This window comes from Pelodiscus sinensis, chromosome 2 (genome assembly GCF_049634645.1).
Source record: "Pelodiscus sinensis isolate JC-2024 chromosome 2, ASM4963464v1, whole genome shotgun sequence".
Classification (NCBI taxonomy): domain Eukaryota; kingdom Metazoa; phylum Chordata; order Testudines; family Trionychidae; genus Pelodiscus; species Pelodiscus sinensis.
In genome coordinates this window covers 99701984-99729753 of record NC_134712.1, presented here as the reverse complement: position 1 = coordinate 99729753, position 27770 = coordinate 99701984, and the positions used below count along the sequence as shown (strand labels likewise).

Genomic DNA, 27770 nt, shown 5'->3' with positions numbered 1-27770 from the left:
AGCTGTCTGCAATGCCATCCTCAACGCGGTATAGCTCTCTTGTACCACGGATTTCAAGATTTCATGTTTACTTTTGTGCGGGTTATCTAATAATGGTGTTAGTTTGGTATATAGTTATCAAAATTATGGTTAGAAAGGAGGGTGGCATAATTTACCATCCTTAAAGTTAGAGTAGCTGATGAATAAACGTTCCTACCAAACAGGTACAGGTGCTTGCCTTCTTTGTCCCCTGAGGTGGTTTTATGTTGGGGCGCCTTTCCCCTCTGCTGCGCCGCGCCCACTACCAGAGAGTTATGCTATGGGTTCGTAAATAAAAATTCCATGCCTTTAGAAGGAACAAAGTATTTCTTATCTGCCCTTGTTAGTTGCAAGGGCTAAGGCTGGTGTCTGCCATATTTCATCGGCTACCTCAAGTATTGAGTCATCCAGAAGTAGTGCCACTTTTTATTTCTGAGACAGTTGTAAATTTTTAAGAAGTCTGTGCTGTTTTTGCTGGACTTGGGTTAGCTGTACTTCTTGCAATTCTGCCACACACTTGAAGAGGTATTGAAGTTGACGGGCATCGTCGGTGGGTGAAGAGTCACCGGGAAATACTGCCTCATCTGGGGATGAGAATGACTGGTCTGTTGAAGATTCCCCTTGTGGCTGGTTCTGTTCCGATACGTGACCTGCATCCGGGTCAGGGTGTGAGGTACGGAAGGAATGTCCCTGGTGAGGGTACATGGCCCCGTGATGATGGATGTAGCAGGCAGGCTGACAGTATCATGGGAAACATGAGTGTGGTGGTATTGAGGCAATCTTGAGCGGGTGCGTCGTTCTGAATAAGGGAAACGGTGATCATAGCAATGGCGCTCGTAGCAGTGCCTGTAATAACTTCTATCAGGAGAATACCTTGGGGAATATAACCTCCTCGTAGAATGGTGATAACGAGAATAAGATGAAAGGGAAGGTGATCTTGTGAACGTGATATGCCTTTTGAATGCCTTGGATATCGTACATTTCTGTGCCGGTAATGGCACTGAGGAGATGGGGAATAACTCAGGGAGTCGCGGGTGTGATATATAATGGGGCTGCCATGTGTCACAGCCTCTGACCGTAGTGAGCGTGGTGAAGCAGGAGAGGAAGGCTCAGGCGAAAAAGGCACCAGTGGCAGGCTAGGAGAAGTTGTGATAATTCTCCTAGACTTGTGTAATGCCTTAGACGGTGCCGGTGAAGAGTAGTGATGTAGGGGTACTTCTGGCTCCAGCTCTGTAAGCGGCACCAGCGATATCGGTGCTGATGAAGGTGCACACTCGCTTGGTGCTGTGGACAGTGCCACACTCAGCGCAGTTTGGTGAGTCGGTGACAGCAAATCTGGTGCCAGGACTGTTGCTGGCGCCAACTTTAGTGTCGGTGCCGAGATCGTTCAAGGTGCCAGCACAGACGACCTTCTCAGTGCTGCTGCCAGTGCCGACTCTGCTCTAGGTGCCAGCGGGGTTATCTGCGCCCGTTCGCCTGAAGGACCAGAACTCGGTGTTGATGTGCTACGGGTGGCTTTATACTAATCTGCATGACAGGGGAGGCCCGTTTCTGAAGTGCCCGGCTTTTTTCCCCACACTCATCCGTTTAAGCGGAGTGTGACAGGATGCGAGACCTTCTCTGAGGCACTTTTAGGGTGGTCCAATGCCTGTCCATTGCCAGAGCATCCGAGGGCCGTAAGGCATCAGGTTCGGCCAGTTGCAAGGCCTTACTAAATAGCAACATCTTGAGCTGCATTTCGTGGTCTCATCTGGCTTGTGCTGTGAGTTTGGCGCAGTGCTGGCATTTTTCAGGTATATGGCCCTCACTTGATACACCACGAATGCCTGTTCGAGGCGGGAATCGCATCCTGACATGTAGCACATTTTTTTGAAGTTAACTATGATGAAATTTTTTTTTAACTATTAAACTATCTAAAATAACTAAAACTAAAGAACTATAATAACCAGAACTACTGAAATAACTGTAACTTCAATTTTTGTGTCAGAATGCAGGAGAAGAGAAAGAGCTTTGTCCGCAGCCATAGACGGTTAGGAGGACTGGCAGGAGCCAGACTGCGCACACTCAGAGTCGGTGTGAAAGGCACAAGACGCCTGCCGCACATGCATGGTCCGGCAGGACCACTGCTGGCAACTCTCTGATCTGCGGCACGGGACGAGCCCAACACCTAGACTGGAGCACCCACGGGGACACTATTCGAAGAACTCCAAGTTACTACAAAGAGTTCTTTCCTAGGTGTCTGGCTGGTGGGTCTTGCCAAAATGTTCAAGGTTCAACTATACAAGACCTGCGCAGATACAAACATTTATATCTGTAAATATGAGTTGCAGATATCCACATCAACATCTGCAGATGTGGATACCCACAGATAAAAAACGGGTATCCATAAATTTGCAGAATTCTAGATACAAAATTGTATCTGCATCCATATCGGCATAAACGTGCTGTGGATATCCACAGCCCTACCTGCTTATGCAGATACTGGTCCTTTGAATTTCCTCAACTTGCATTTCCAAGATCATTTAAACAGTATCAGAGATCTGTTTGAAAAATTATGTGCCTTTCAGAGAAATCTTGAAAACTTTCAGGAAGATTTAACAGGGAAGCTGTTATACATTCCTACATTGCATGCTGATGCTACAGATGAAACTTCACTGAAAACAATGCAAGAATTCCTAAACAATCTAATTGAAAAATTTAATGAGATTTGATCATTTTAAAATTTCAACTTGCTTCTTTTTTTCATGATCCATTTATTGTCTCTGCTGACAGATCTTGCCCTTCTGAAGCAAAGAACATTCTTGATTCAATTGACGAAAATGTATTGAAGGCAGAAGTCAGAGAACCAGGACTTTGTGATTTCTGGACTCAATATGTTGACCAATTTTACAAAAACCAGAATCTAGCCATCAGTTTTCTAACTATGTTCATATCAATGTACCTCTGAGATTTTCTACCATGAACATTCTAAAAAAAGCCCAATACAGAAATTATCTGCCAGATGAGTATCTTCACCAGTGCATGTGACTTGCCCTAGCTTTTATAAACCACTATTTGCAATGATTGCCTGTGGTAGATCTAATTGAGTATCACTGGACTAGCTGATCATGAAGGTCCCTTCTGGCCATGAAAGTCTATGAGTCTATATCCTATTGCTTATACCTTGTTTTACTAAAGAATATAACATAAGGTCTAAAATTAAAGTCATGGTTACACTGATCATTCATATCACTGTAGAATGATACTACGTATACTGAAAATATGTTCTTAGATATGTATCACGGCAGAGATGGAGAAACGATTTTCCTGTCAGACAAGGGATGTTTTATTCAGCTTGTCTATCAAAATGTTAATTAAATATTGTGTCTCAGTCGGTCTCCCATCACCCATTTAAGCTGAATGCAGATGAAACATTGTAAGAATTTCAGAAAAGAAACAGATACAGACACACAGCAGGGGAAGAGAACTTTATTTTGAGAAACACTTCAAAAGGTTAGCTGGACTATATTTGAGGAACAAAGATGACATTCTGCATCTAGGAATTAAACAGGCAGTATTTTACATTCATGAAAATGGAATCACAATAAGTCATAGTTGAATATACCACAGAAGGCTTCTGGTGAGATTAACTTCTCTAGATCAAAGATTAACTTAACACTTAAATTTACTCTCCCTAAATAATGTTCTGGTTTTATTTTATATACAACTTTTTCTTTACCCTTATCCTTACTCCCTACTTCTTGAATCTTTGACTATATACTTGTTTTCACCATAAATACAACTCGGTGCTGTGGTTTTTAAGTGAAGATCTAATCCTTTGTTGAAACAGAAATCTGGTATGTACACTGTTCCCCTAAGTACAGAAGACCTAATATTTCTAAGTGTTCAGCAAAGAAATGGCTGGACACTACAATGTAGCTCTTCAAAGAGGCACTCTGGGATACGCTAACTATTAACCTTCATAGCAAAGGACTTCATAGCAAAGGACATAGCACTGTCATTGCTCAAAGGAAAGTGATTAGGTGGCTAACAGGCTGATGGTGTCAGGAAACAGACACCCTGTTAACCACAAACAAGTCTCCATCGTGCTGTTGTCTCAGTCCTGGGTACTCAGAGAACCCTTCACAGACAGCTTCTCCCCTTGTAAGAGAGGGGAAGCATACATCAGGAAGCCTGGACTGTGACCTATCCTGGAACAAAACATATTAACTACGTCTACACTGGCCCCTTTTCCGAAAGGGGCACGCTAATTTCACAGGTCGTAATAGGGAAATCCGCGGGGGATTTAAATATCCCCCGCGGCATTTAAATGAAAATGTCCGCCGCTTTTTTCCGGCTTTTAGAAAAGCCGGAAAAGAGCGTCTACACTGGCCCCGCTCCTCCGGAAAAAAGCCCTTTTCCAGAGAATCTCTTATTCCTACTTCAAATCTCCCAAATTCAGTTGTTGGGGGGAGAGGGAGGGAAGTGAAAGAGTAACAACAACTTCCAGATTGGAGCAAACTGTAATGCAGCAGCACCGCAAAAAATATTTATCTAGTACCTTTATCCAGCTAGACTTTTTTTTAATCTGTAGATATGTTGGAGGGCAGGGATAGAGTCCAGAGTGACACAGACAAATTGGAGGATTGAGCCACAAGAAATCTGATGAGGTTCAACAAGGACAAGTGTAGAGTCCTGCACTTGGGACGGAAGAATCCAAAGCATTGTTATAGGCTGGGGACCAACTGGCTAAGTAGCAATTCTGTAGAAATGGACCTGGGGGTTACAGTGGATGAGAAGCTGGACATGAGCCAACAGAGTGCCCTTGTAGCCAAGAAGGCTAATGGCATATTAGGTTGTATTAAGAGGAGCATTGCCAGTTGATCCAGTGATGTGATTATTCCTCTTTATTCGGGTCTGGTGACGCCACATCTGGAGTATTGTGTCCAGTTCTAGGCCCCCAATTACAGGAAGGGTACGGATGCATTGGAGGGGGTCCAGTGGAGGGCAACCAAAATGATTAGGGGGCTGGAGCATATGACCTACAAGGAAAGGCTGAGGGAGTTGGGTCTATTTAGTTTGCAGAAGAGAAGAGTGAGGGGGGATTTGATTGGAACCTCCCTTCAGGAAGTTGAAGGCTGCTAAGAGGCTGGAGAAAGGTTGTTCAGAGTAGTGATGGATGGCAGAACAAGGAACAATGGTCTCAAGTTGCGGTGGGAGAGGTCCAGGTTGGATATTAGGAAAAACTATTTCACTAGGAGGGTGGTGAAGCACTGGAATGGGTTACCTAGGGAAGTAGTTGAGTCTCCATCCCTAGAAGTGTTTAAGTCTCCGCTTGACAAAGCCCTGGCTGGGTTGATTTAATTGAGATTGGTCCTGCCTTGGGCAGGGCACTGGACTTGATGGCCTTCTAAGGTCTCTTCCAGCTCTATGATTTTTTTTTTTTATCATCAACTGGAAGCAAGAGTCTTGTGCAGCCCTTCAATGTTTTACTAAAAATCACTGTAGGTAACACGAAGGTGAAAAGGAATGCTTCAGTTTCCCCTTAATTTCTTTTGCTGTGCTTTTCAGGATGTCTTCTATTAAAAACCCTAGCTATGATTATACAGCTGTTACTAAGTAAGTTCTTGGTTGCTAATAGTATTTTGTATTTTCCTTCATGACTACTTAATTTCTTCACCTGCCTTTGTATGAAACTCTGTCCAAAGCTTTTAGGAAGTTCAGAAAAGTTGTCACCTTGGCATCCTTTATCCACATTTCACTGATAAGTTTAAAAGGTTTCTAACAGATTAGAAAGATATGATTTTCCTTTTTAGAAACTGTGTGATGTGATCACAAATTTTATTTTTTAGGAGATCATTTCAACCAGTATACTATACTCATTACAGATCCTCTATGACCTGATTCCTGAATCATTTCTACTGCATCTTTAAAAAAATAAGTAAAACATTAATTACTCTACCTGGAAGCAGGGCTGGAACACAAGACATTTTAATGAGAGAAATTGTATTTTTATTAGCAGTTTAGCTACTTCATTCTTAAATTCCTTTCAATTCTTGAGTCGATGCCAGATAATGATAGTGACTTGTTGCTCCTTAGTTTACTCATTTCAGAGTACAGGCAGTCCCCAGGTTACATACAAGATAGGGACTATAGGTTTGTTCTTAAGTTGAATTTGTATGTAAGTCGGAACTGGTACAATATTGTAGGGAAAACTCTAGCCAAACATTTCTCCAGAGCTCACTTTTATTCTCCCACACTTCACTTCCCTCAGTCCTTTATTCTCAAGCTGAGGTGTCTGCTGAGAAAAGCCGCTCCGCATCTCCCTGGTCTGCGGGAGGCGCGCTAGCTTCGCGTCTCCTTGGTCTGCTGGGGGGAAGCAGCTAGTGCGGGGTTGCCTCACCCCGTTTGTAAGTAGGGATCCGATGTAAGTCGGATCCATGTTACCCGGGGACTGCCTGTACTGCACTTTAAATTGGTAATGAGTCTTAAATTATTTTCCATTGTACAACATCTGAAAATGTACAGATATGGCACACAAAATGCTATTAATAATAACCCTCAGATCTCTGGAACAGCTACGGTTATTCATGCTTTATTTATCTAGCAGGAATGAATATTTTGTTTCCCCTAAGAATCTCTCGTCAGATTATATGCAATTCATTCCTACAAGGATAACATTTAAAAAAAAACAACTATAATTCTGTCAATCTAAAAACAGTTTAACATAAGTTCAAAGCAATAGAATGTGGATTATAAAATAATTAAAAATATTTTAACTAACCTCGTATTGTAAGCTTGCTGTATAACTGTGAGTTCATTTCCTTGTCTCGCTGGTAACGTCGAAACTCATCAACTGCCTCACGTACCACTGTGACAGCCAAAACAAATCCCTGTTCAAAATAATGACATAACATATTTCTCAAAATGGAAAGGAATTTTTTTTAAACAGAAAAAGGAATAAATGTATATATGGAGTGTTATTTTTGACAATTCAGGGTTTTTAAAAACCTTTTTTGTCCATCTATTTCCTCTTTACTACAGAAAAACAAACGTATGAAAACTTGAGATAAAGTGAAAATATCCCACAAAAATCTCCAAGTATTCTGAATAATTTTCATATCTTGGCATATTCCAGCAAGTTATACATGATATAAAAATTGTAATTTCCTAGAATATTTATATGCGCTAGAGAGGAAAATTGGAGAAGTTATCTGCAATTTAGAAAAAATTAATAACTTTCAAATAACCATTGCATGTTATCTATCTATCTATCTATCTATCTATATGTGAGACAGCCTTTACTATCCAAGAAGTGATCCTTCACACAATGATTTTGGATATTTTTAGTTATGGTTGCAAGGATTTTTATCAATAAAAATGTGTTGTGTTTAACTGTACAAACACAACACAAATACTTCCATCAATATTAACTGAAATAAAGAAAGGCAAATTATAAAAATGCTGTTCGAGAACCTTGCAGCATTTGATTTAAGGATATTTGTATATTTTGACAATTTGTGTTTTCATAGTTATGAAGCTTTATAACTTCTTGAATCTTGATGTCTACTATATATACTATCTTTTTTTTTTTTTAAACAGAGATAGAGAGGAAAGGGTGAAGTGTAATAAACAGATGGCTAAATTGGAGAGTTTCTCACTACTGTTTCCAAATTAATATTGGTTACTCCCAGTCCTGCAAACACATGACTGACTCTGTAGATTCTGTGAAACCTCTGACCATAGGTCCCTCAAATCTGGGGAGCACTGCAACTGAATTCACAGCTATTAAGGGGTAGTGACAACCAACTCCTACAGGCAGCCAGTATAATCTTTGGCAAAAAAGCGGGGGAGGGGCTACACTTATTGGGAGATCAGCACTAGAGGGATCAATCTCCCACAGGTCATATTTGCGTGTCTATTAAAGACCTGCTAAATCATCAGCTGATCACAATCTCCTCAACTCTGGTATTCCACCAAATTGAGAAGAGTAAGGGGCAACAACATGGTAACTGTATCTAAGGCATGTCAACTTGAACTATGCTATTCACATAGCTGGAGTCACATACCTTCATTTGACTTTTTTACCTAGGCCACGTCTACACTAGCAAAGGGCAGATGAAGGAGACAAAGCATGAGATACATTTACAGTTAGTACTTTGCTTAGCTCAAATCCCTAACTTATGCTATCAAAATGTTATTTTTATGATATCTAAACCTGACTTGCAAATTCATATCTAAAACTTGGTTACCAAAAACAAACACCAAAAAAAAAATTTCACTCTTTTTCCTCAGGATTCCCCCCCCTCCACTCATGCACTCCTTTAGAAATGCACACATCTTATTAAGATTGATCATTCATACTCTAAAAATACTCCAAGGTCTTTCATATAGTTGATAGGTGGCTTGATAGCAATGTAGCCTATGTAGAATTATTTTCATACAGAGTCCACTTTCAATTAATGTCTACGGAATTGGAGGTAGGATGTGCCACTATTAATTTCATACTATATGAGTGCATTATTTTTTTCTTTTTGGAAGAAATTTTTCATGCTAGATTGTTTTATATAGTCAAAAGAAAATTTTAAAAAACACTGTGCCTATAACAGGAAATATGCACCTGATACTTTCAAATGTTCTCATCTTAGCTCAAACAAGGGCATAAAACACCAAAGTAACAAAGCAGATTACTTTCTTGACTGCTAAGGATGTTTTGCACGATCAAAGATAGCTAGAATTTGAATTTTTCTGGAACTCTGGATACTTTGGTATGACAGTTCTATACCAATATGGAGTCATATCTTATCTTCAAACTCAAACTTAGGTCTACCATTCAGGAAGAACCCTCCAGACAAAAGATTCCAATGCTCAAAAACACTTGTTCTATAAATATTAAGAGGGGCAAATCAATTTGATCAACTTGTAGTAAAACCGATACGAAATTTAAGTATTTTCTAGAGGAATCTATGCTCCCCTTTTCAAATTACTTAAGTCAGCAAAAGCCACACAAAATCCTGAATATACTGTAATCCTTCAAGGGAGAATCAAGATTGTCTGTCATGGAAGATCCTAAAAATCAAATTCACTGGTAAGGCAATTTTTCCTTTTCTGGTCCCCACATGACAGACTGTTTTAATGTAGAAAGCAGTCAATTATCCTTAGGGAAGGAAGATTCAACTGAGCTATGCAGAAGCTTGAAAGGATCTTAAGGAGGCTTCCCATTTACCAACTCTATATCTGCAGATGAGAATCCAATTTTATAATGTTTTGCGACATGTCAACAGACCACCACATGGTGGCCTTATAAATCTCATTGCTAAATGTGTATGATCACACAATTTATTTTATTACTATAGTAACAGAAGTCCATGTCATGCTACCCCACTGTGCTAGGTACTATGCAAACAGACCAGAAGAATAGTAATGTGCTTGAAAGGGGTTGTATCTGGGGCTTTGAATACTTCTGCCTTTGTTTCTTTTATAGCCCTCCTCAAATCCAATTTATGCCCTTACAAGTCCTTATAATGTTTGAATACAGAAGACAATACTTCTTCCTACAATATGTTGAAGACTGTGGTGACCTTCAGATAGGAGGTCTGGTCAGTTTGAAGAATTAACATCCATGAATATGAATAACTGAGGTTCCATGGAGACCTAGCCAAGCTCCAAAAACATCTCTGACTGATGTGGTGGTAAGTAAGCAAGACATTTTCAGGGAGAAGAGGTGGAGTAATATTAACTATAAAGGTTAGAAAAGTGGTTATATGACCACTTGCAGCACACATTTCAAGATCAGGACAGGAAGTGGAGGGCTGATTAGAAAGGTGCTCATGAGGAACCTTACATGCTGGTAATCAGGGATTATCCTTGCTTTCTTACAGTGCAGTATTTGCAATTGCAGCCTGTTTTGGCAAAGACCATGTCCAGACCATATCGCACCTTACTAAAGCAATTAATGAAGTGTCAATTGAAACTTTCCTCTGAACTACTAAAAGGATACTTCATGTTCTTAGAATAATCAGTGACTATAATTCCTTCCACTTCGCATCCAAATGGATAGTTTAAGCAAAACTAAGTTTTGCCTCTATTGTAGTATATTCTTTAGAATTTCAATCTTGGTACAGATTCATTTAACCTGAAATTGTCATCTTTTCAATGACCAACAGTTTCAGACCCAATCAATATGGTCTGGTTCTTTGCCTTTTTAAAAAAAATCATCTTCACCCTCAGTGGTTCTGATGGAGAGAAAAAGACATAAGGAAACCTCTGTCATTTATACGATATGGTGTCCAGACACTACTTCTAGATGTCTTTTCTTCATAAAGTACCTTTGTGTAAGATTCATCAGTAGGCTTTCAACCAGACTTGAAATACTTGGAAAGGATAACTAGTCCAGCTTCCACTCCCTTGGTTTCAAGTGCATCATGCTGAACCAATTGTCCCTAACTTTTCTTTTCCTTTAACATGTAAAATCTTCAGTGATAAAATGAGAGTTTCTGTTCAGGACAAGATCAAGGCTGAAATTTTCATAGTAGCTTACTAAGGAGCAATTTCTGAAGCACCATCTGTTGGAAACAGAGAAGTAGGCTAATTATTAACTGTTTATACTCTCTTCCTTATGTATTTCTTTCACCATACTCACTAAGTCACATACGACTACATATGTGCTTCCCTTTACCGGAGTCTGGTAATCTAGACAGATTACTAGCAATTCAGATGGTGAACACTCATAACAGTGAGTTTAACAAGAGATGTTACTATTAGCTCCAGCCAAAAGTACTTATCTACAGCTATTGCAGGATGGGAGTGAAGCAGTAACTGAGCTGAACCAGGGATTATAGTTTAGGAAAGATGTACCAGCATTTAAACAAGTCAGAGACAGTCTTCTCCTGTCTCTGTTTTGAAAGAAAGAGTATCTTGAACAGTGACTAGACAGCTCAGACACTGAGTTTAAAAGATTGCAAATGCTTTTTCCCCTTGTCCGCTTAAAACCTTATTCCTACACACATAGAGCATCAAATACTAAGTCTAACATAACAGGGACCTGGGAAGGAATTATGTCACTCTCAAGGAAGAGGTCGTTAGGGTGTTTGGGAATACCTGTGTAGAAAAGGAGTCCGAAATGTATGGAAATGCTTCCCCAACCCCAAGTAGCAGAAACTAAAGATTCTCTTGTGACCGAATGAATATAGTCCCCTGGAAATCTACTCAGGATATGAAAACATGGGAGAATAAATGCTGTTAAATTAATTTCAGAGATAAATATCAAAATCAAGTGTATGTCCTTACTGAGAAAGATCTGACAGTCAGCACTGTCTCTGTTTCAGTTTGACAGCACTGAAACTTTGGTGCACTTTTCAAAATGTCCATTCTGTGTCAAATTGATTCTATTATTACATTATTATTATTATTAGATGAACTATTACATCTTTCATGTTCTGATACTATAAAGAAATTTGTTGTTGATGCTGTTGACTTGCTTTTATTTATTTGAACTTTGTGTCCCAGGGACATGTGAGAGACAGTTCTGCTGAATCTATTCTTCTGTATAGCTCAAGCACTGATTTTTCTAAGATGTTCACCTTCTGATGGAAGTCCCCTTGAAGTTCCTCCTCATAAAGAAGTAGGATTCTCAGAAATACCAAAAATATTAAGAGCTACTCAAGTTCACCAGTTCTTCTCAAAGAACCTCAGACAGAGTCTCACAAATCTCAGAAATAGCAATGGTCTTTTTTATCAACACTGGAGGAACATCAGTTTAAAAGGGAATGCCTACTGAAGTAGTGTCTCACTAGAAAAGCAGGCATTTTATTTTCCCTTCTCATCCACATCCTGGACTCAAACAGAAGACAGGACTATGCAGCACTTTAAAGACTAACAAGATGGTTTATTAGATGATGAGCTTTTGTGGGCCAGACCCACTTCCTCAGATCAAATTGTGGAAGAAAACTGGCATGACCATATATACCAAAGGGATACAATAAAAAAAAAAAGTGAACACACATAAAAAGGACAAATCAAATTTCAGAACAGAGGAGGGATGAGGGGGGGAGGTTAATGTCAATGAATATCCTGCAACAAAAGGCTACCCTGATTCTGCCCTCTATATGGTTTAAGAGAAGAGAATTATGGATAGTTCTTCTTGGGGGGGCATCCTGAGTTATAGCCAAAGATCTTATCTGCCTCCATTTGCTGTGGAGATTGAAAATGTGAAGACAATCTGACATACAAGTGGCTGGTGAATTTAAACTTCTCTCATACAGATGAAATCTATAGAATATTGGAAAATACTATACATATCAGTTTTGCAGTCAACATGGGATAAATAAAGAAGCCAAAAAGTTAATTAATGTACCAAATGTTCTTAATGTTTCTGTTTCATATTTCAGTAGTTACTACCAGCTAGATAGGAAGTACTAACATTTTAGATAAGGAAGTAATTCACAAAAGAGCTTAAGAGCTCCTGTGAGGCAAAAAATACCTTTGATAACATCTGATCAAAATAGTTTAAATAAAAAATTAAGAAAAATTAAGTACCCCCCCATATTAGAATATTAACATGTAGAATAATTTCACAAGATTCAGATGAAAAAGCGTGCGTGTATATGCATGCGTGTGTGTATAATTCTAAAGTCAAAAGATTAATACTAAAGTACTAATAAAAAAGCACATTAATGCTATCTTATATCAGCTTTTTATTTACCAGAGGAGCCCAGTAGGTGTACAGGTAGCCTATTTTCAATGCGGGTACAAACTGTGAGCAGGACACGACGAGAAAATAGAGATTCAAGAAAAACTTGAACTGTTCATATAAAACCTAAAATGAAAAACAAAAGAAAAATAGAATAAAAATGCCTTAAATGTTTATTTCAGAAATGTTCATGAAAAAAAAAGTTAATTTTCCCTATCAGTATAAATTCATTATATTGCATGTTTAATAAAATTAATTATCACTTTTTATATGAACCATCATGTACAGAGAAATCATTTAAAATTACTTGAATACTTTCCCCACAACCCATAAACAGCAGCAATCACAAGTGGAACTTTCTCTAAGTTTTCAAGATGAATTATTTAAAATAAACTCTAATATATCTCTATTAAATTGCAGTGTAATGGTTTGCCCTGGAATTCAATAAAACATTAAAGTTGCTTTGGTGACTCAATATAATGTATCAATAATTCCTCGGTCCCAAAACAGGGGTGTTTGACAGCATTTTGGCTGAAACACTGCTGTGCTTCAACAAACCTCAGCAGACAGAAAAGTCTCAGGGATTATTTATTAGCTACTACAGGGTACAGTAGACCCAAGGTTGCTCTGATTTGTGCTGGGAACTTAACTAGTGAGCATGAATATGGTGTTCAACCACCTTTGTTCCCTCTTTTCAGGTTACTTAGCTCTCTTCAAGCAAATATCTTCATACAGAGAGGAAATAAATTCCATGAGAACAAGAGGGAATGAACGTATTATGAGACATTTCTACCTCGCTGTCAGATTCTTTTGGACCTTGTGTAAATGTTGTAACCAGACAACCATAAGTAAAATTTTTGAAGATTTAATATTTAGCTCCATATTTATTACAATATACATAATACAATACAGGTTCTCTTATTTGGAGTGTTTTTGTTTTGTGTTTTGCTTTGCTATGTTAAAGTAAAATACTGAAATTATTCCCAATATATTTCTAATTTCACTATCAAACTAATAAACTACTCATATTTGCCAGAGGTGGGAGTGGAAACATTACAATTATAACTAAGTGCCAGGTGCACAACAATATTTTGGAAGTTTCAACAGAAATCATTCAATAAGTACGTTTATTAACAACTTATGAATGCTATTAATGAATAGTTAGAGAAAAGATATATAAAAAATTATTTACTGTCTTGTACAGTGGTGTAATTATAAAAATGATAAATAACTATGCTGGAGTGATACTGTGTTTATATTCACAATAAAACATTTTCATGTGACACAAATTAATCAGAAATTAATCTCAGCGGGGTGATTTAGATTTTTTCTCCTGACCAGCGGTTTATTTAAAGTGCCAGTTAGCATAAATTAACAGTTTAAAAAAACTGCCACACTTTAAAAAAATGAAAAATAAAAATAGGATCCTATTGTGTAATTAGAAAACAATTTCGAAGTACAAAACCTGAATTATGCTACCTCCCTTAACAAGTAACTGCAAAGTATGACATCTTTACAGGAATCAGGAACATGACCTAGTCTCAATCTTGTAACACATATATTTTTAACCACAGCAATCAATAGCTTACTATATACTTAGGAAACTTTGTGACCCTTATGAAAGTATACACTGCTAACCAATCTGAATGTATTTAATTATTTAAGCCAAAGAAGAAAACATTGGATTGATTCAATAAAGATGAGACTATTTATCTGCTTGAGACAGTTGACCTTTTATTACCTGACAAAAGACTGTTCTTAGTTATGGAGCCATTACTTTTTTGAATTCTAATAAAGAGACATATTAAATATCAAGCATTTCCCAGTTACTGGATGAATGAGGTTAGAAGGATAGGCTCAATGTTCAATATAAAATAGACTGATTACATAAATTCAAAGGACAAAACATTTCTGTAGTGAAATGTCCAAGACAATTAGGGTACGTCTAGACTACATGCCTCTGGCAACAGAGGCATGTAGATTAGGCTACCCGGCATAGGAAAACAAAGTGGCGATTTAAACCTCATTCCAGGAGGTATACCTGCGAGGTCGACAAATGCCTTTGATGTCGACCGCGGAGCATCCAGACTACCGCGTTGAGCCGACAAACAACTGACCGGCTCAGCACGGCAGCCATTTAAATTTAAATGAAGCAGCAATTATTTAAATGGCCGCTTCATTTTCCTATGCCGGGTAGCCTAATCTACATGCCTCTGTCACCAGAGGCATGTAGTCTAGACGTACCCTTACAAAGAAAGGCTGTACAAATGAAAAATGTATTACTAAAGATTATAAGAAATATCAGAAATGCATGTTATCATAATTAATATCCTTTAACCACGGAAACATCTCCCCTCAAGTTATATTTTCAATAAAACTCATAATTTTGAAAAAATAAAAAAACAACACAACAACTACGCAAAACATATCTGAAGTCAATTTGTCATTTATGTAAAGAATGAACACTGAAGGCAAATAATTCACTAAAATCAACTGTTTTTTAAAGCCATACTGTGGCCTTTTGTTTTTAAATAAAATAGCATTCATTCCAGTCTTCAACAATAAACTGCTTAAAAGATGTATTCAAAATATGTACAGAATTCTGTACTTTAAAACCACAAGCAAAAACAGATCCAAAAACACTGCACATTAATTTTAAACTAGATCTAATTTATCAGCAACCAAGTCCTGTTAAATAGAAAGTTTTCCAGCATTTTATTCATATTTATTGTATTTTCTTGTGTGCACTCATTACAGATATCTTCATAAGAACATGAACCTTCAACTATTTATTCCTCATTTAATGTCAACCCTCTGTGGCAAAATCATTGCCACACGAACAAAAGAGGAGTATAACTTTGAGTGAGGAATTAAAAAAAAAAATGCAAAAGAACATTTGTCCCTGATTTTTTTTTTTTTTTTTTAAAGAGTGCTGCATGGAATTCTAGCTACATAATTCACTGAATTACATGCAAATTGCATGTCTATAATCTGTGCCACTTTGAAAATACAGTTAGAAATTTAAAAAGTGTTACTCATATATAACACAGGACTCCTCACCGCTTTCTCATATAACAATCTTCACTAATAAGGAGAATGAGAAGGGAATACAGAAAGTATGAAATAAATAAGAATATCTATTTCCTCCATCTCCCCACCACCCAAAAAATACCAAAGGGAGCATAAACTAAGACCACAGTCAAGCAATCATTAGTAACCTTACCCCAGGTATAAACGTAAAGATATTGTATTTTTGATTTTTTATCGCATTTCTTGGATATTTTTCTTCACATTTTTCAGGACATCCAAGCCATACTGTACGAGCTTTTAGCTCTTTCTTTCTTCGGCAAATGTTTATGAGCCAGTCACAGCAACTGTAAAAAACAAGAAATATTGGGTTTAATTTCTAAAGAAAAGCCACTTTATGCATTATGGCTAGTATTTTCCAACCTGAAGTTAGGAGAATATATGTAGGCCTTCAAGTTTGATATTTTGGCCTATATCTATATCTCTGAAAAGTGTTCATCATTTTGATATCTAGAACAGGTGCACAGTATTTCTAATACTCAGCCTTACCTGTAAAAATTACGAGCTGCTGCTATAACCTACTTAACAGCAGGCTTTTCAAGATCTAGCTGTTTGTTCTCTCACTTTCTCCCATGGAAATGGGCTCTAGATTTTGATTTTTAAAACTGATCTTTTTGCTTTGTCATTGAAATACAGATTCGTTACTGTCTCAACTGAGATTTTTACTCATATTCATGCTGCAAGACATCATTCTTTGAAACTCTATTTTTATTCAAGTCTAACTATGACACATCATATGAGATAAGCCATGAACACGTAGAGCTCACTGTTAGCAGATTTAGAAGTCCCACTGACTAATGCACCCAGGCTTTTTGTTTTGCTTTGAAACCAGACTGAATTAAGCAAAAATGGTAGCTTTCTACATCCAGAGTATAACCATAAAAAACAGGGCTTTTCCAGATGGCATTCCCCTCTTCTTCTAATGGCAGCCACCTTCAACTCTTCAGAGGACAGTAATTTTTTAGTGTGTTGGAGTAATTACTTCACAGCTGTCTCAAATCTAATGCCCTAAAAAAATCTCTTCATTTAATTAAAGCAGTTGTGTCTTTCCTTCATTCAGTCTCAGCGCTCTCCCTGCCAATTGCTGGCTATGTTCCATACTCCAACTTCTATCTAACCTGGAATATAATGTTGTAGCTATCCAAAATCAAGCACTAAGCATAGGAAATTCAGTATTAAGGCTAAATTTAAAAGAAATCCTAACCCATTAAGATAGATATGGACAGTAAGGCAGTTAAATAACCTTAAATCTGTTCCATAATGATACCATGCAATAACCAGATGGTTACAATCAAGATACTTTAGTGATTCCCATTCCCAGATCAGATTAACCTGACCTTTAAAACATGTTTTCCATATTTTTTTACCTCACAATATTTGTAACTAGGCAGGCGGGTCAAAGTTGCTTATGTGTATTTCTTACCTTAGCATGTCTGGATTTGTTCTAAAGTCTTGTCTGCATAACAAATTAGTGCACAGCAAGCTGAGGAGTAAATCCATAGCACTCCAGCATGCCACACACTACCTGACTGTGGGGAACCTGTTGCTGCGCACTGAAAGTTCCCTAGCATACTTTGCTTAAAGTAGGGAACTTTAGAGAGAAGCAACAGGGCCGACACTAGGGATGTTAGCTATCGGTTAATTGAATAGTTGACCAACCACATTAATTTGTGGTTTGTCAACTATACTGTAGTCCCCAGGGTGGGGCCGGCAGCCAGTGCAATCTGGCCCCCACTCTCAGGGAGCTCCGTGCCATCCCATGCTGCTGCCTTTCTATCAGAGGCAGCAGTGCAGGGTGCCAGGCAGGAGCAAGTCCACAAGGGGAGCCAGTTTAAAAGCTGGTTTCCCTCGCGGACCAGCTGCCTGCCATCCCACGCTGCCACGTCTGATACAGCAGTGCAGGGTGACAGCAGTCCCTGTCTGCAGGGGGAAGGAGAAGGGAGTCTAAGCTCCTGAGGACACAGCTGCTGGTAGAAAAGGGGAGAGGCTGCCCCAAAGCAGCCTCTGCCTGCAGCCAGCCCAGAGCACCACGGACAGAGGCTGCTGCATGGTGGCTGCCACTGTCTGTGGGGGGTCCCAGCCTTTGTCCACGGCTCTCTGGTCCAGCAACATCTGTGGTCCTGAGAGAGGTTCAACATGTATTAGGTTTGGGAGCCTTACAATATCCCTGTAATGTGTTTTATACTTAAAATGGAACTAAAGTTGCAAGTACAAGTAATTTAACGGAGGGTTTTTTTTTGGCAGTTTCCATAGATTTTTTTTAATTAAAAACTCCAGACATTAATATTAAAAAACTCCAAAAGAGTTTTGTTATCTTTCTAAATATTTGAAAGTGGAACAAACTCACAATGTGCACTAGTAAGCCTGACATCTAATTCTCAATTCCTTTATTAGTTTAGAGAGCTGTGTCAATGAAATCAGCCCTGTATGAATGTGAGGAAGGGGAAGGTCCTGTCCCCCAGTTCCAGAGTCCCAATGTCTCTGAGTTCTAAGGGCTCCTTTCAGCTCCTGTCTTGGATTCCTGGCAATACTGTGCAACTGACAAAAAGTAGCCAAGGCAGGAGTGACAGCAGAGAGTATGCTGCACGTACCAATCAATCATACAGGGACGTAGCTAGAACCTCCATAATTATAAAACATGCTAATAAAAAAAATCTGAGAGAGAATAACTGTGGTAATTTTTTTTTTAAATCTATAGTTAGTAGAACCCAATTCAAAACCTAGTTTCAGGCCACAACATTTGCTATCCCCTGATCCCAATAGTGAGTTCTTCCCCTGGAGGGAACTGCAGAGAGGGCAGATGAGCTAATGGAGTGGGAGGAGGCTGGTTAGGTTTCTCTCCTGATTTAAAAGGAGTGGGAAAGAGTCTGTTGATAGTGAGGTCCTACACAAAAAAGGTAGCATGAAGGTCCAAGGTATGATCTTCTAACCTTGGTGGTGGGATTATTGGCTTCATTCAACATTGCACTTAAGCATCTCATTCTGGATGAAACGAAAGGCAGGAGGGACACAACTTTCAAGGCCGGGTGGGGGGGGTCCTGTTTCCTAAAAAGGTGCTCAACAAGGTTAGACTAAACTAAGCACTGTGAAGGAGAAGATTTGCTAAGTAATAAAGTAGGAAGGATCCTAATGTTCTCTGTGGCAAAGAACCGAGGCAGGTCAGGGCAGCATTCCATTTTATTTTTTTTATTTACACACACACACACACACACACACACACACACACACGCTCGCGTGCGCGAATATGAATAAAATACACACACACACACACACACACACAACACACACACACTCTGCTCTGAGACTCAATACTAGGGATTACCTTATCGATTTGGCCTTATCTACACGACACAGTAGATCGACGCTACGGCAATCAATCCAACAGCTTTTGATTTATTGCATCTGCTTAGGACAAAAAATAGATTCCCTCTAATCTTTTCCATTCTTGTGCAGATTTTTTTCATTCATGTGCAGAATAAATGTTTGTGAGAATGTGCACCAGCAGATTAAAAACAAAACCTAGCTGCGAGTGCTCTGTTCGGCAACATTTGAATCTCTCCTGAATGGCTGCACAAAGGCACAGCACACAGGGAACATCGCCAAGCATGCTACCATTGATGATGGTACTCTACTGAACGAGAACAGTGCAGATGTTTCATGCTTCATGTATGTCCATTTTCTGCGTTTAATAAATGAAATCCGTGTATTTCAAAAAATCTTTTTTCCTTTACATAAAAGCAAGCAGGCAAGTGTACCCCAAAGCAGCTAAGGTCACGGTAATGGTAAGTGCAGCTCACAGACCAACCTACCAACACAGACTCTCCACTCCCATGCATGGCTACAAGTTTTACTGACTTCCAGCATCAAATTGCTGCCTTGAGGCATCCCAGTCATTACAGTCCCACACTGTACTCCCTAATAGCCTTGGTCTCAGCTGTTCAAACTGGCTTCAAGGTGCTACACCTCAGCAGTCTAGCCCTGAGTGAAACTTTCACCCCTCCCTTCGCAAATATTATGGAGGATACAGCATGCAGTGATAACCATAGGCATGTTATCAGCCAGGTCCAGCTGCCCATATAAACAATGCCAGTGGACTTTCAAATGGTCAAAAGTACACTCCACAATCATTCTGCACCTGCTTAGCCTATTATTGAATTGCTCCTTGCTGCTGTTAAGACTCCCTGTGTATGGTTTCATGAGCCAAAGCATTAAGTAGGCAGGGTTTTCAAGGATTACAATGGACATTTCCACTTCCTCCACAGTGATCCTCTTTTCTGTGAAGGAAGTCCCTGCTTGCAGCCTCATGAACGATGGGCCAGGGTTCTGCGAGCATAATGCACTTTTCTGGACATGCCAGCATTAATGTCCATGAAATGTCCACAGTGATTCACAAGCACCTGCAGAACCATGGAGAAATACCCCTTGTAGTTAATATACTTTGAGGATAGGTGGTCTAGTGCCAGAATTGGAATGCACATGTCATCTATCGTCTGACCATAGTTTGGGAAGCCCACCTGAGCAAACCAAGTTCATGCTCATTGCCCAGAATCACAGTCTTTCATGTGCAATTGAGGGCCCTGTATACTTCCATAACACGAGTCCAACAGTAAACTTTCCCACTCAAAATTAATTGGCAACCGAGTGAAATCTGTCTGGAGTAGCCAGTTCACACAGTGCAATCGTCATGTACTTCTCTACCAGCAGGACCCTCATTCGTATGTCCTTGTGCCTCAGGATGGGGGTGAGCTCAGCCCCCGGCCACCATGAACAGAGGCTGCTCTGGGAGCCCTCCTCACTGCGGCTTTGAATTTTAAATGTAGTAAGAGCCCAATGGCTCTTACAACATTTAAAATGCAGAGCCACCACAGTCCAGAGCCAGCATAAGCTGGGACTGCTCAGTCCCAGCTCACACCAGCTCCAGCAGCTACTCCCACTGAAGGTCTGGAAAGAAGTTCCCCTTATACAAAGTGTACGAACTACACGATTAGTGAAATAACTGCTCCTTAACATCCTTAATCAAGAGCTGCAGTTACATTTCCACACACTAAGGCAGCAGAGCATGCAGCACAGAAGTCATTGGCACTGAATGTGGATGGAAGTGCAGGGGTTTCTGGGATGCAAAGCAATGGACTATGGGGCATTTGGACAGGACCCAGGATGCCCCACGTCTCCCCTCAACTTTATCACAAATCTCTGTGGCAAAAGAGGAAGAGGTGTTCTGTGGGATAACTGCCCAGAATACACTGCTCTGAAAGGTGCTGGAAATGCTGCAAGTGTGGTCACGCTACTGTACTGGCAGATGACACACAACAGCGCTGTCACTGCTATGCTCTAAGAGTGGCACTGTAACTGCCACCACTTTATATCTGCCAGTGTCGACATGACCCCACTTTGCAAAGCCTTCGTCTGTGTAACTAACAGAGTGAAACAGAATACTGAAAGGGAAATGTTTGTTTTAGGTGCCATTCATCCCTCTCCCTGAGACAAACTAACAAGAAAAAAACAAAGGATACAAAAACAGACCAGTAAGATAAAAACAACTGGATGGAACTAGTGGGATTAACAGCAGAGAACGGATGACAGAAGTAGGCAAATAAAAGTAACTTTTAATAGGGAAAGCAAAATGCATTAGTTTAGATGAGTTAATGTGCCTTATGTGCAAGGTACAGAAATGAGGTACATTGGTAACTGAGTCCAGGCAAAGTTACAGAATAGGGCGTAAAAGAGAGTAACCAACACCAACAGTGTAAAGACGACACAGATGTAGAACACAGCCAAGACCAGATATCTGAAAAAGTCACCCTATCTACAGTAGAAGTAACTTGCTCAGTTATTTTTCTTGCCTTCTGTTTTTGCATGCATATATAATTCACTGTTAGTACCAGCACTGTGTTAAAGCAAATTTTAAAAAATTTGCTTTAATATTTTTAGACATCTTTGATTAACCTCCAGTGGGTAGTAGCTGAGATGTCTCTCCTTTCCCTTCACAGCCATTCTTTTCTTCCCCTTCCATCCCTTTTATCCATTTTTCTATTTAAAAAAACAAAACAATATAAATAACCTGACAAAAAACTGACTTATAAGATTTGCTATTAGTGTATCACCCTCACATTTCCAAATTATTTAAAAAGACGTTGTACAGCTGATGAGTTTATAGGTAAGTATATTACCGTGATTTAAATTCAGCAGACTTCACTAGTGAAGGATAAAAGATTAAGATGATAAATCCACCATATTTACTATTTCCATGCTAGTGGAAAGGGACAAATGTTTTGCTTTCTGATCAAACACTATCCATTTGTTCCTTATAGTTTTCCAGAAACAGTTAGGATGGATAAATGAACCAATTTTCTTTGCAGAACACATTTTGCAAAGAAATGCATAAGATCAAAGTATAACACAGTCCCACTGTCACGTCAAAGGTTGGCTGCCCCAACAAATTTATCATCATTGTAAGAACTCCTCCATCCTGAGCAGTGGCTCAACCTCTAACACTTTGTCATCCAAACAGGCATAAAACAAGTTGTGTTAATGTTTTCATAGGTGCTAAGAAAATGGAGAAAAGGGTGGGTGCCAGAACACAAGATCGTCTACCATCCAATATCAGACTGACAGCAACTTCTTCAAACTTTCTCGTCTCCATGCCACAATTAAAATAACATTGTCAATAATAACCAAACTCCATTACACAGATGCTTGTGCTGTAGTCAAAGGAGGATTTACGAAACAGACCTTAACTGCTTCTCTGAAGCCTACAGAAACCTAAGGCTAGCTTTAAACATAGGCAACCCAAAATTCTCCACCAAATAGCTCCTGGTCAATCATCAGACCCAACAAGGAAGATCTATGCTGAGAGAAGTAGTATAAAATGTAAACTACTTTGCCTATCTCAAAAACCATCTCTTATTGACGGCAGACATAGATGTAAAAAATTCATCACAGAATCCAGTGTGTCACCTGTGTGGAAGACAGTTCCACCAGATGTTCAATAATCATGACATCAGAACACACACTAAACTTTTAATGTATAAAGATGTGGTAATCCCAACTCTCCTTTATGACTATGGAACTTAGGTAACCTATAGAAAATATCTGAAAAACCCTGGAATGCCAGCACCTGCACTTCTTCAGAAGATCCTCGACATAAATTGGGTGAACTTAAAAAACAACAAATAGCCTAGTAACACCTTAAAGACTAACAAACATGTAGATGATATCATGAACTTTCATGGGAACAACCCACTTCAGATGACAGGAGTATTAGAAGCCCAGATCCAAGAATAAATAAGGGAGGGAGGGGGAGGGGGGGGGTCAGAAGGAAGGAAGATTAAAAAAAGGAGACAAAAAAGAAGAAAAAGAGAGAGAGTGAGTAGATAGTTCAAATAATTACAAGAGGCTGATAAGAACCATTAGCACCTCCATTGGTTGGTTGGGTCATTAAGATGTGGAAGATAGTCTGCGAGCCAGCCAATATCCTGGTTCATACCATCTGCGTAAGAATTAAACTTGTGAATTAAGTTAAGTTCCAACCCTTCTTTGTGTGTATTTGGCTTGTGGAATTGGTCTGAAACAAAACGGTGACTTGGAGATCCATTAATGAGTGTCCAGGAAGATTAAAGTGTTCTCCAACAGGTTTTTGTGTATTGCCTTTTCAGATATTTGATTTGTGTCCATTAACTCTTTCCCATAGAGACTGTCCAGTTTGGACACTATACATTGCAGTGAGACATTGCTGGCATAGATCACATTACTGGATGTGCAGTTAAATGAGCCTCTGATTTGGTGGCTGATGCGGTTGGGTCCAGTGATTGCAGGGATGGGTTCCTAGATGATTATGATGGAGATGTGTTGCGTAGTTACTGGAAAGAATTTGTTTGAGGTTGGGGGTGGCCAGTAGGATCTCTGCAATAATGCCAGTGTCCTCACAAAGGCCAACATCTTCAGTGTTGAGGCTCTGATTATCCTGTACAAGCTGAAGTGGTACAGAAACTGCGTGTGCATGCCTGATGTATGCTTATCAAAACAAATGCTGTATTCCCAACTCGCTAAAGGAGACAAGAAACAGGAAGACCAAAAGAAAGACTTTAAAGGCACCGTCAAGATAAACATCAAGAGGCGTGGCATTGACATACATACTGAGAGACACTAACCCAAAGATAGGAAAAGCTGTCAAAGACTTTTGAGGAAAGTAACCTTACACTGACCACAGAAAAACTCCTCAGTCACCAAAGGACCCATAAAAAATAAAACATGCAAAAGATCATCCTTGACCTTGAGGGATCACTGCCAGAATTACAGGATATGAAATTTGCTTTGTTATATTCCAAGAGAACACTTTATGACAAACAGTAATTTTGTGCACGGAAAGATGACCAGATAAGCCTCTAAAATTAGTAGATGAAAATATTGAGTTTTTCAACTGGCCCTCAAGTTTGTATTATATTAATCAATTTTCAAAGTTAGTCTATAAAAATCACTATACCTAATATGGTGTTCAACCTCAATTCTATATGTATAATTTCTTCAGATTTTAAAGGCTTTTTGCTATGATCAGTATGAAGCAACTGAATTATGCCTTGTCTTGCTACAGAGCATTTGACCAGGAGAAAACTCTCGAACTATTTATCTGTATTGTATGATAGGAAAAAGTATAGCTGAGGGCAGTCACCATAATGACCATCAGCTTGGTAAATGCTGTAAAGTACAGACACAGGAATGAAGTTTGTGACTGGGAAACAACTGAGATACCTTTGATAACAAGTATTGATTGGCACATAGAGATAAGCATGCTTTAAGCCTTCAGATGCAAGGAAGTCTCAGCAGATGGAAATAATTATGGATTTTGCCAGTTTCATTTTGAAATGTTTCTGGAACAAATGAGTTTTACTACTTTGGGACTAAAAATCATCAGTCCCTGTGCAATTTATAATCACAGCAGGAATCTCTGTCAGTTCATGTGTAGACTATAAGATGTCCATCTTGCCATCATGAGTGCAGAGTAGTTGAAGAGTACATAAACTCAGATTTCTATGCATGTCAGAGCCCATCAAAACTTTGAAGAAATTTACTGTATGTCAAAACCTGACAATATTCAAACACTGAAAAAATGTTGTATTTAAGTGCTAAAATTAACATCCTATATCATCAATTTTGTGCAGTAGATCTCATCAAGGATTCAGACACAACTGTGTCAAGTCATTTTCCAATAATAATGTATTTGATTATTTATAATCTGCAGATAATATCATACCATTTATTGTTAGGCAAAATTCCTGATTGATTACAATGAAGATCTTTACTTAAAGACTGATAGTACTGATGTTCCTGATATTGGTATTTTCGTTTATTTGATTTCTGTAAAGACTTAAAATACTAAATACCAACATACTCCCAGGATTGAAAAACTGAAAGACTTCAGCCTTCAGGAGAGACCAAATATAAAACAAAAATTTTAAATAAAAAAATGTTACATGATATAAACTCATTATAGAGAGACCAGAAATCTTTTCTTTAGGCTAGGGCTTAGCTATGAGTTTTACCATCTGGCTACAAATTTTAACAACAAAATTAGGCAAACATTAAAAAAAAAAGAAAGATACGAGTGTACAAACCCAGTTGTAGCAATACAAAAACTACGAGAAACATATCTAAATGAAACTCCTGTCTCGTGGCATATGTCCATTAACTAAATATTTTTTAAACCCAATTCATAAGATTATACTGCTTTGTCTGAACAAATAAAACAATTCCCCACTGCATTCACTAAATGTTATATTTAAAAATAGTAATAATTGTTAAAAAGGCTTTCTTCTATTTCACGTATTAAATGTCCTTCTGTCAAAAACTAAAATCCAACTCTATATCCCTAATGCAACAAGTTTCTTTTCTTTGCATTATACAAGCTTAACTGTCAGTAGCTTTTTCAAAACAGCACTTTTATCAAAATAGAAAGATAACATAAGAGCGCTGCAGAGTTTGCAAAGGTTACCTATTTCTTATTAGGTTCTAAGTAGCAGAAACTACTTCTCCAAAGAAAACATACTGTAATTATTGTACTCTACAGGTAGCTTCAGTAGTCAGGCCAAAAGCAACACAGTCGTCATGTCATTCTTAAAAGATCAGCATTTTCCCATGCTTCTGCATAACAAATGCGTTGCAGATTAATTGAAAGTGTACAGGCCATCTTAGAGCCCAAATTAATCCGAGCATTTGATATCCCCTTCACTTCATATGGAAATACCATTCAATAGCACCATTTTCATAGGGACAAAGTGTTTTTTGATAACAAGTGGAATGTAAATCTCATGAGAAAGAAATCAATCTAGCCCAAAGAACTCAAGAGTATTGATTTATGTGCATTATAATTTCACAAGCTTGAAGAGAATTTTTAAGTTAAGGGGGAAGAGATTACATGCACAAAACAGCTGCTATATCACTGTTTTCTTTTTAACATCATTATGAAAAAAGAAATAAGCAACTTATAGAATACAAAAGTTATGTTTGTTACATTACAGTCTACAGGAAAAAGCTTATATAAATAATGCATTGTGTTGCAAGTGGGAATGGCAAAAATTCATCTTCACAAGAGGCAAATGTCCTAAAAAAGTACAGTATTTTATTATGGCCAGAGAGCTCTTAGCAACACCTATACTGTAGTTAAAGGTTGCCCAAGGATTTACAAAGCACATCGACTTGTTTGTGTTCATTTAACTTTGTCAAACCTTCCACATTTGTTCTTTGCTAGAATGGTAATTTTTCTGAAAGTTTGGCTGAATTGGTTTTGCTCGCTTTCAAGTAAGACAACCATTTTCACATACAAAAATGTTTAAATGTTAAGAAGTTCAAAATTCATGAGGTGAAGCCCCCAAATTCAGAGATTTTTTTTTAAATAAATGTTTTGGTCTTTCTTCTGACTGGGGCTCCCTATACCCACCTCAAACTTATGTGACAATTTTACAGAATTGCTAGATCTCACAAATTCACAATTATGTAAGCAGTTTTGGTCCCTGTGGCAGATGCTCTCACTAGAGTACCCAAATGAAATCAGTGCCCCATTGTGCTATGCATTATACACATACATAGTAAGAACTTAAACTAAGAATAGTCCTGCAGCACCTTATAGACTAACCAAAATTGTAGATAGCATCTGAGCTCTCGTGGGCATATCCCACTTCTTCAGATGAATGGAGTTTAATGTGTCCAGGGGACAAATAAGAAGAGAAAGAGAGGGGATGGGGAGGAAAAAGAAAGAAGAAAAAAGTGGGAAAAGAATAGTGAATTAGAGTGGGTTCTAAGGCGTTTGGCTTTTTATGTAATTAGGATGTGGAATGTAGTGGGTAATCCAGTTAAGGTCTTTTTTAAACCTCTATTTTAGGTGTCAACGTTGTAAATGAAATTAAGTTCTGCAGATTCACTTTCAAGCTGTTTGTTGTTTTTTTTAATTGGCTTGTAACAATATGGAAACTTTGAGATCCATTAATGAGTGCATGGGCAAGTGAAAATGTCCCCCAACAGGTTTCTGTGCTTTACCTTTCTGAATACCTGATTTGTGTCCATTAATCCATCATAGAGACTGTCCAGTTTGGCCAATATAAATGGCAAAGGGGCATTGCTGGCACAGATCACATTGGTGGATGTGCAATTATATGAGCCTTTGATGTGGTGGTTTATGTGGTTAGGTCCTGTGACGATGTCACTTGCATAGATGTGTGGATAGAGTTGGCACTGGAATTGATTGCAGGGGCAGGTTCCTGGATGAGTATGATGGAGGTGTGTTGTGAGATTGATGGAAATAATTTGTTTGAGGTTAGGTGATTAAAGGTAAGGATTGGTCTGTCTCCCAAGGCCTGCGAGAGAGTGAGGGGTCATTTTCCAGGCTAGGTTGTCGACGGTTGATAATGCACTAGAGGGGTTTAAATTGGGGGTTGTAGGTGATGACAAGTAGAGTTCTGTTGTTTTCTTTGTAGGGCCTATCTTGAAGAAGTTGATGTCAGAG

The 27770-nt window shown here is 38.7% G+C and overlaps 1 protein-coding gene across 3 annotated transcripts in view; it reads right to left on the bottom strand.

Moving 5' to 3' along the window:
- ATP9B (ATPase phospholipid transporting 9B (putative)) overlaps positions 1-27770 on the bottom strand; it is a 314205-nt gene that overhangs the window by 259204 nt on the left and 27231 nt on the right. For all 3 annotated transcript variants that reach the window (XM_006128867.4, XM_075921103.1, XM_006128868.4), the window contains exons 3-5: positions 15912-16062; positions 12701-12814; positions 6782-6890 (exon numbers count right to left, since the gene is read on the bottom strand). In XM_006128867.4, the coding sequence (XP_006128929.1) occupies positions 6782-6890; positions 12701-12814; positions 15912-16062 (374 nt within the window). The remainder of the gene's footprint in view (positions 1-6781; positions 6891-12700; positions 12815-15911; positions 16063-27770) is intronic.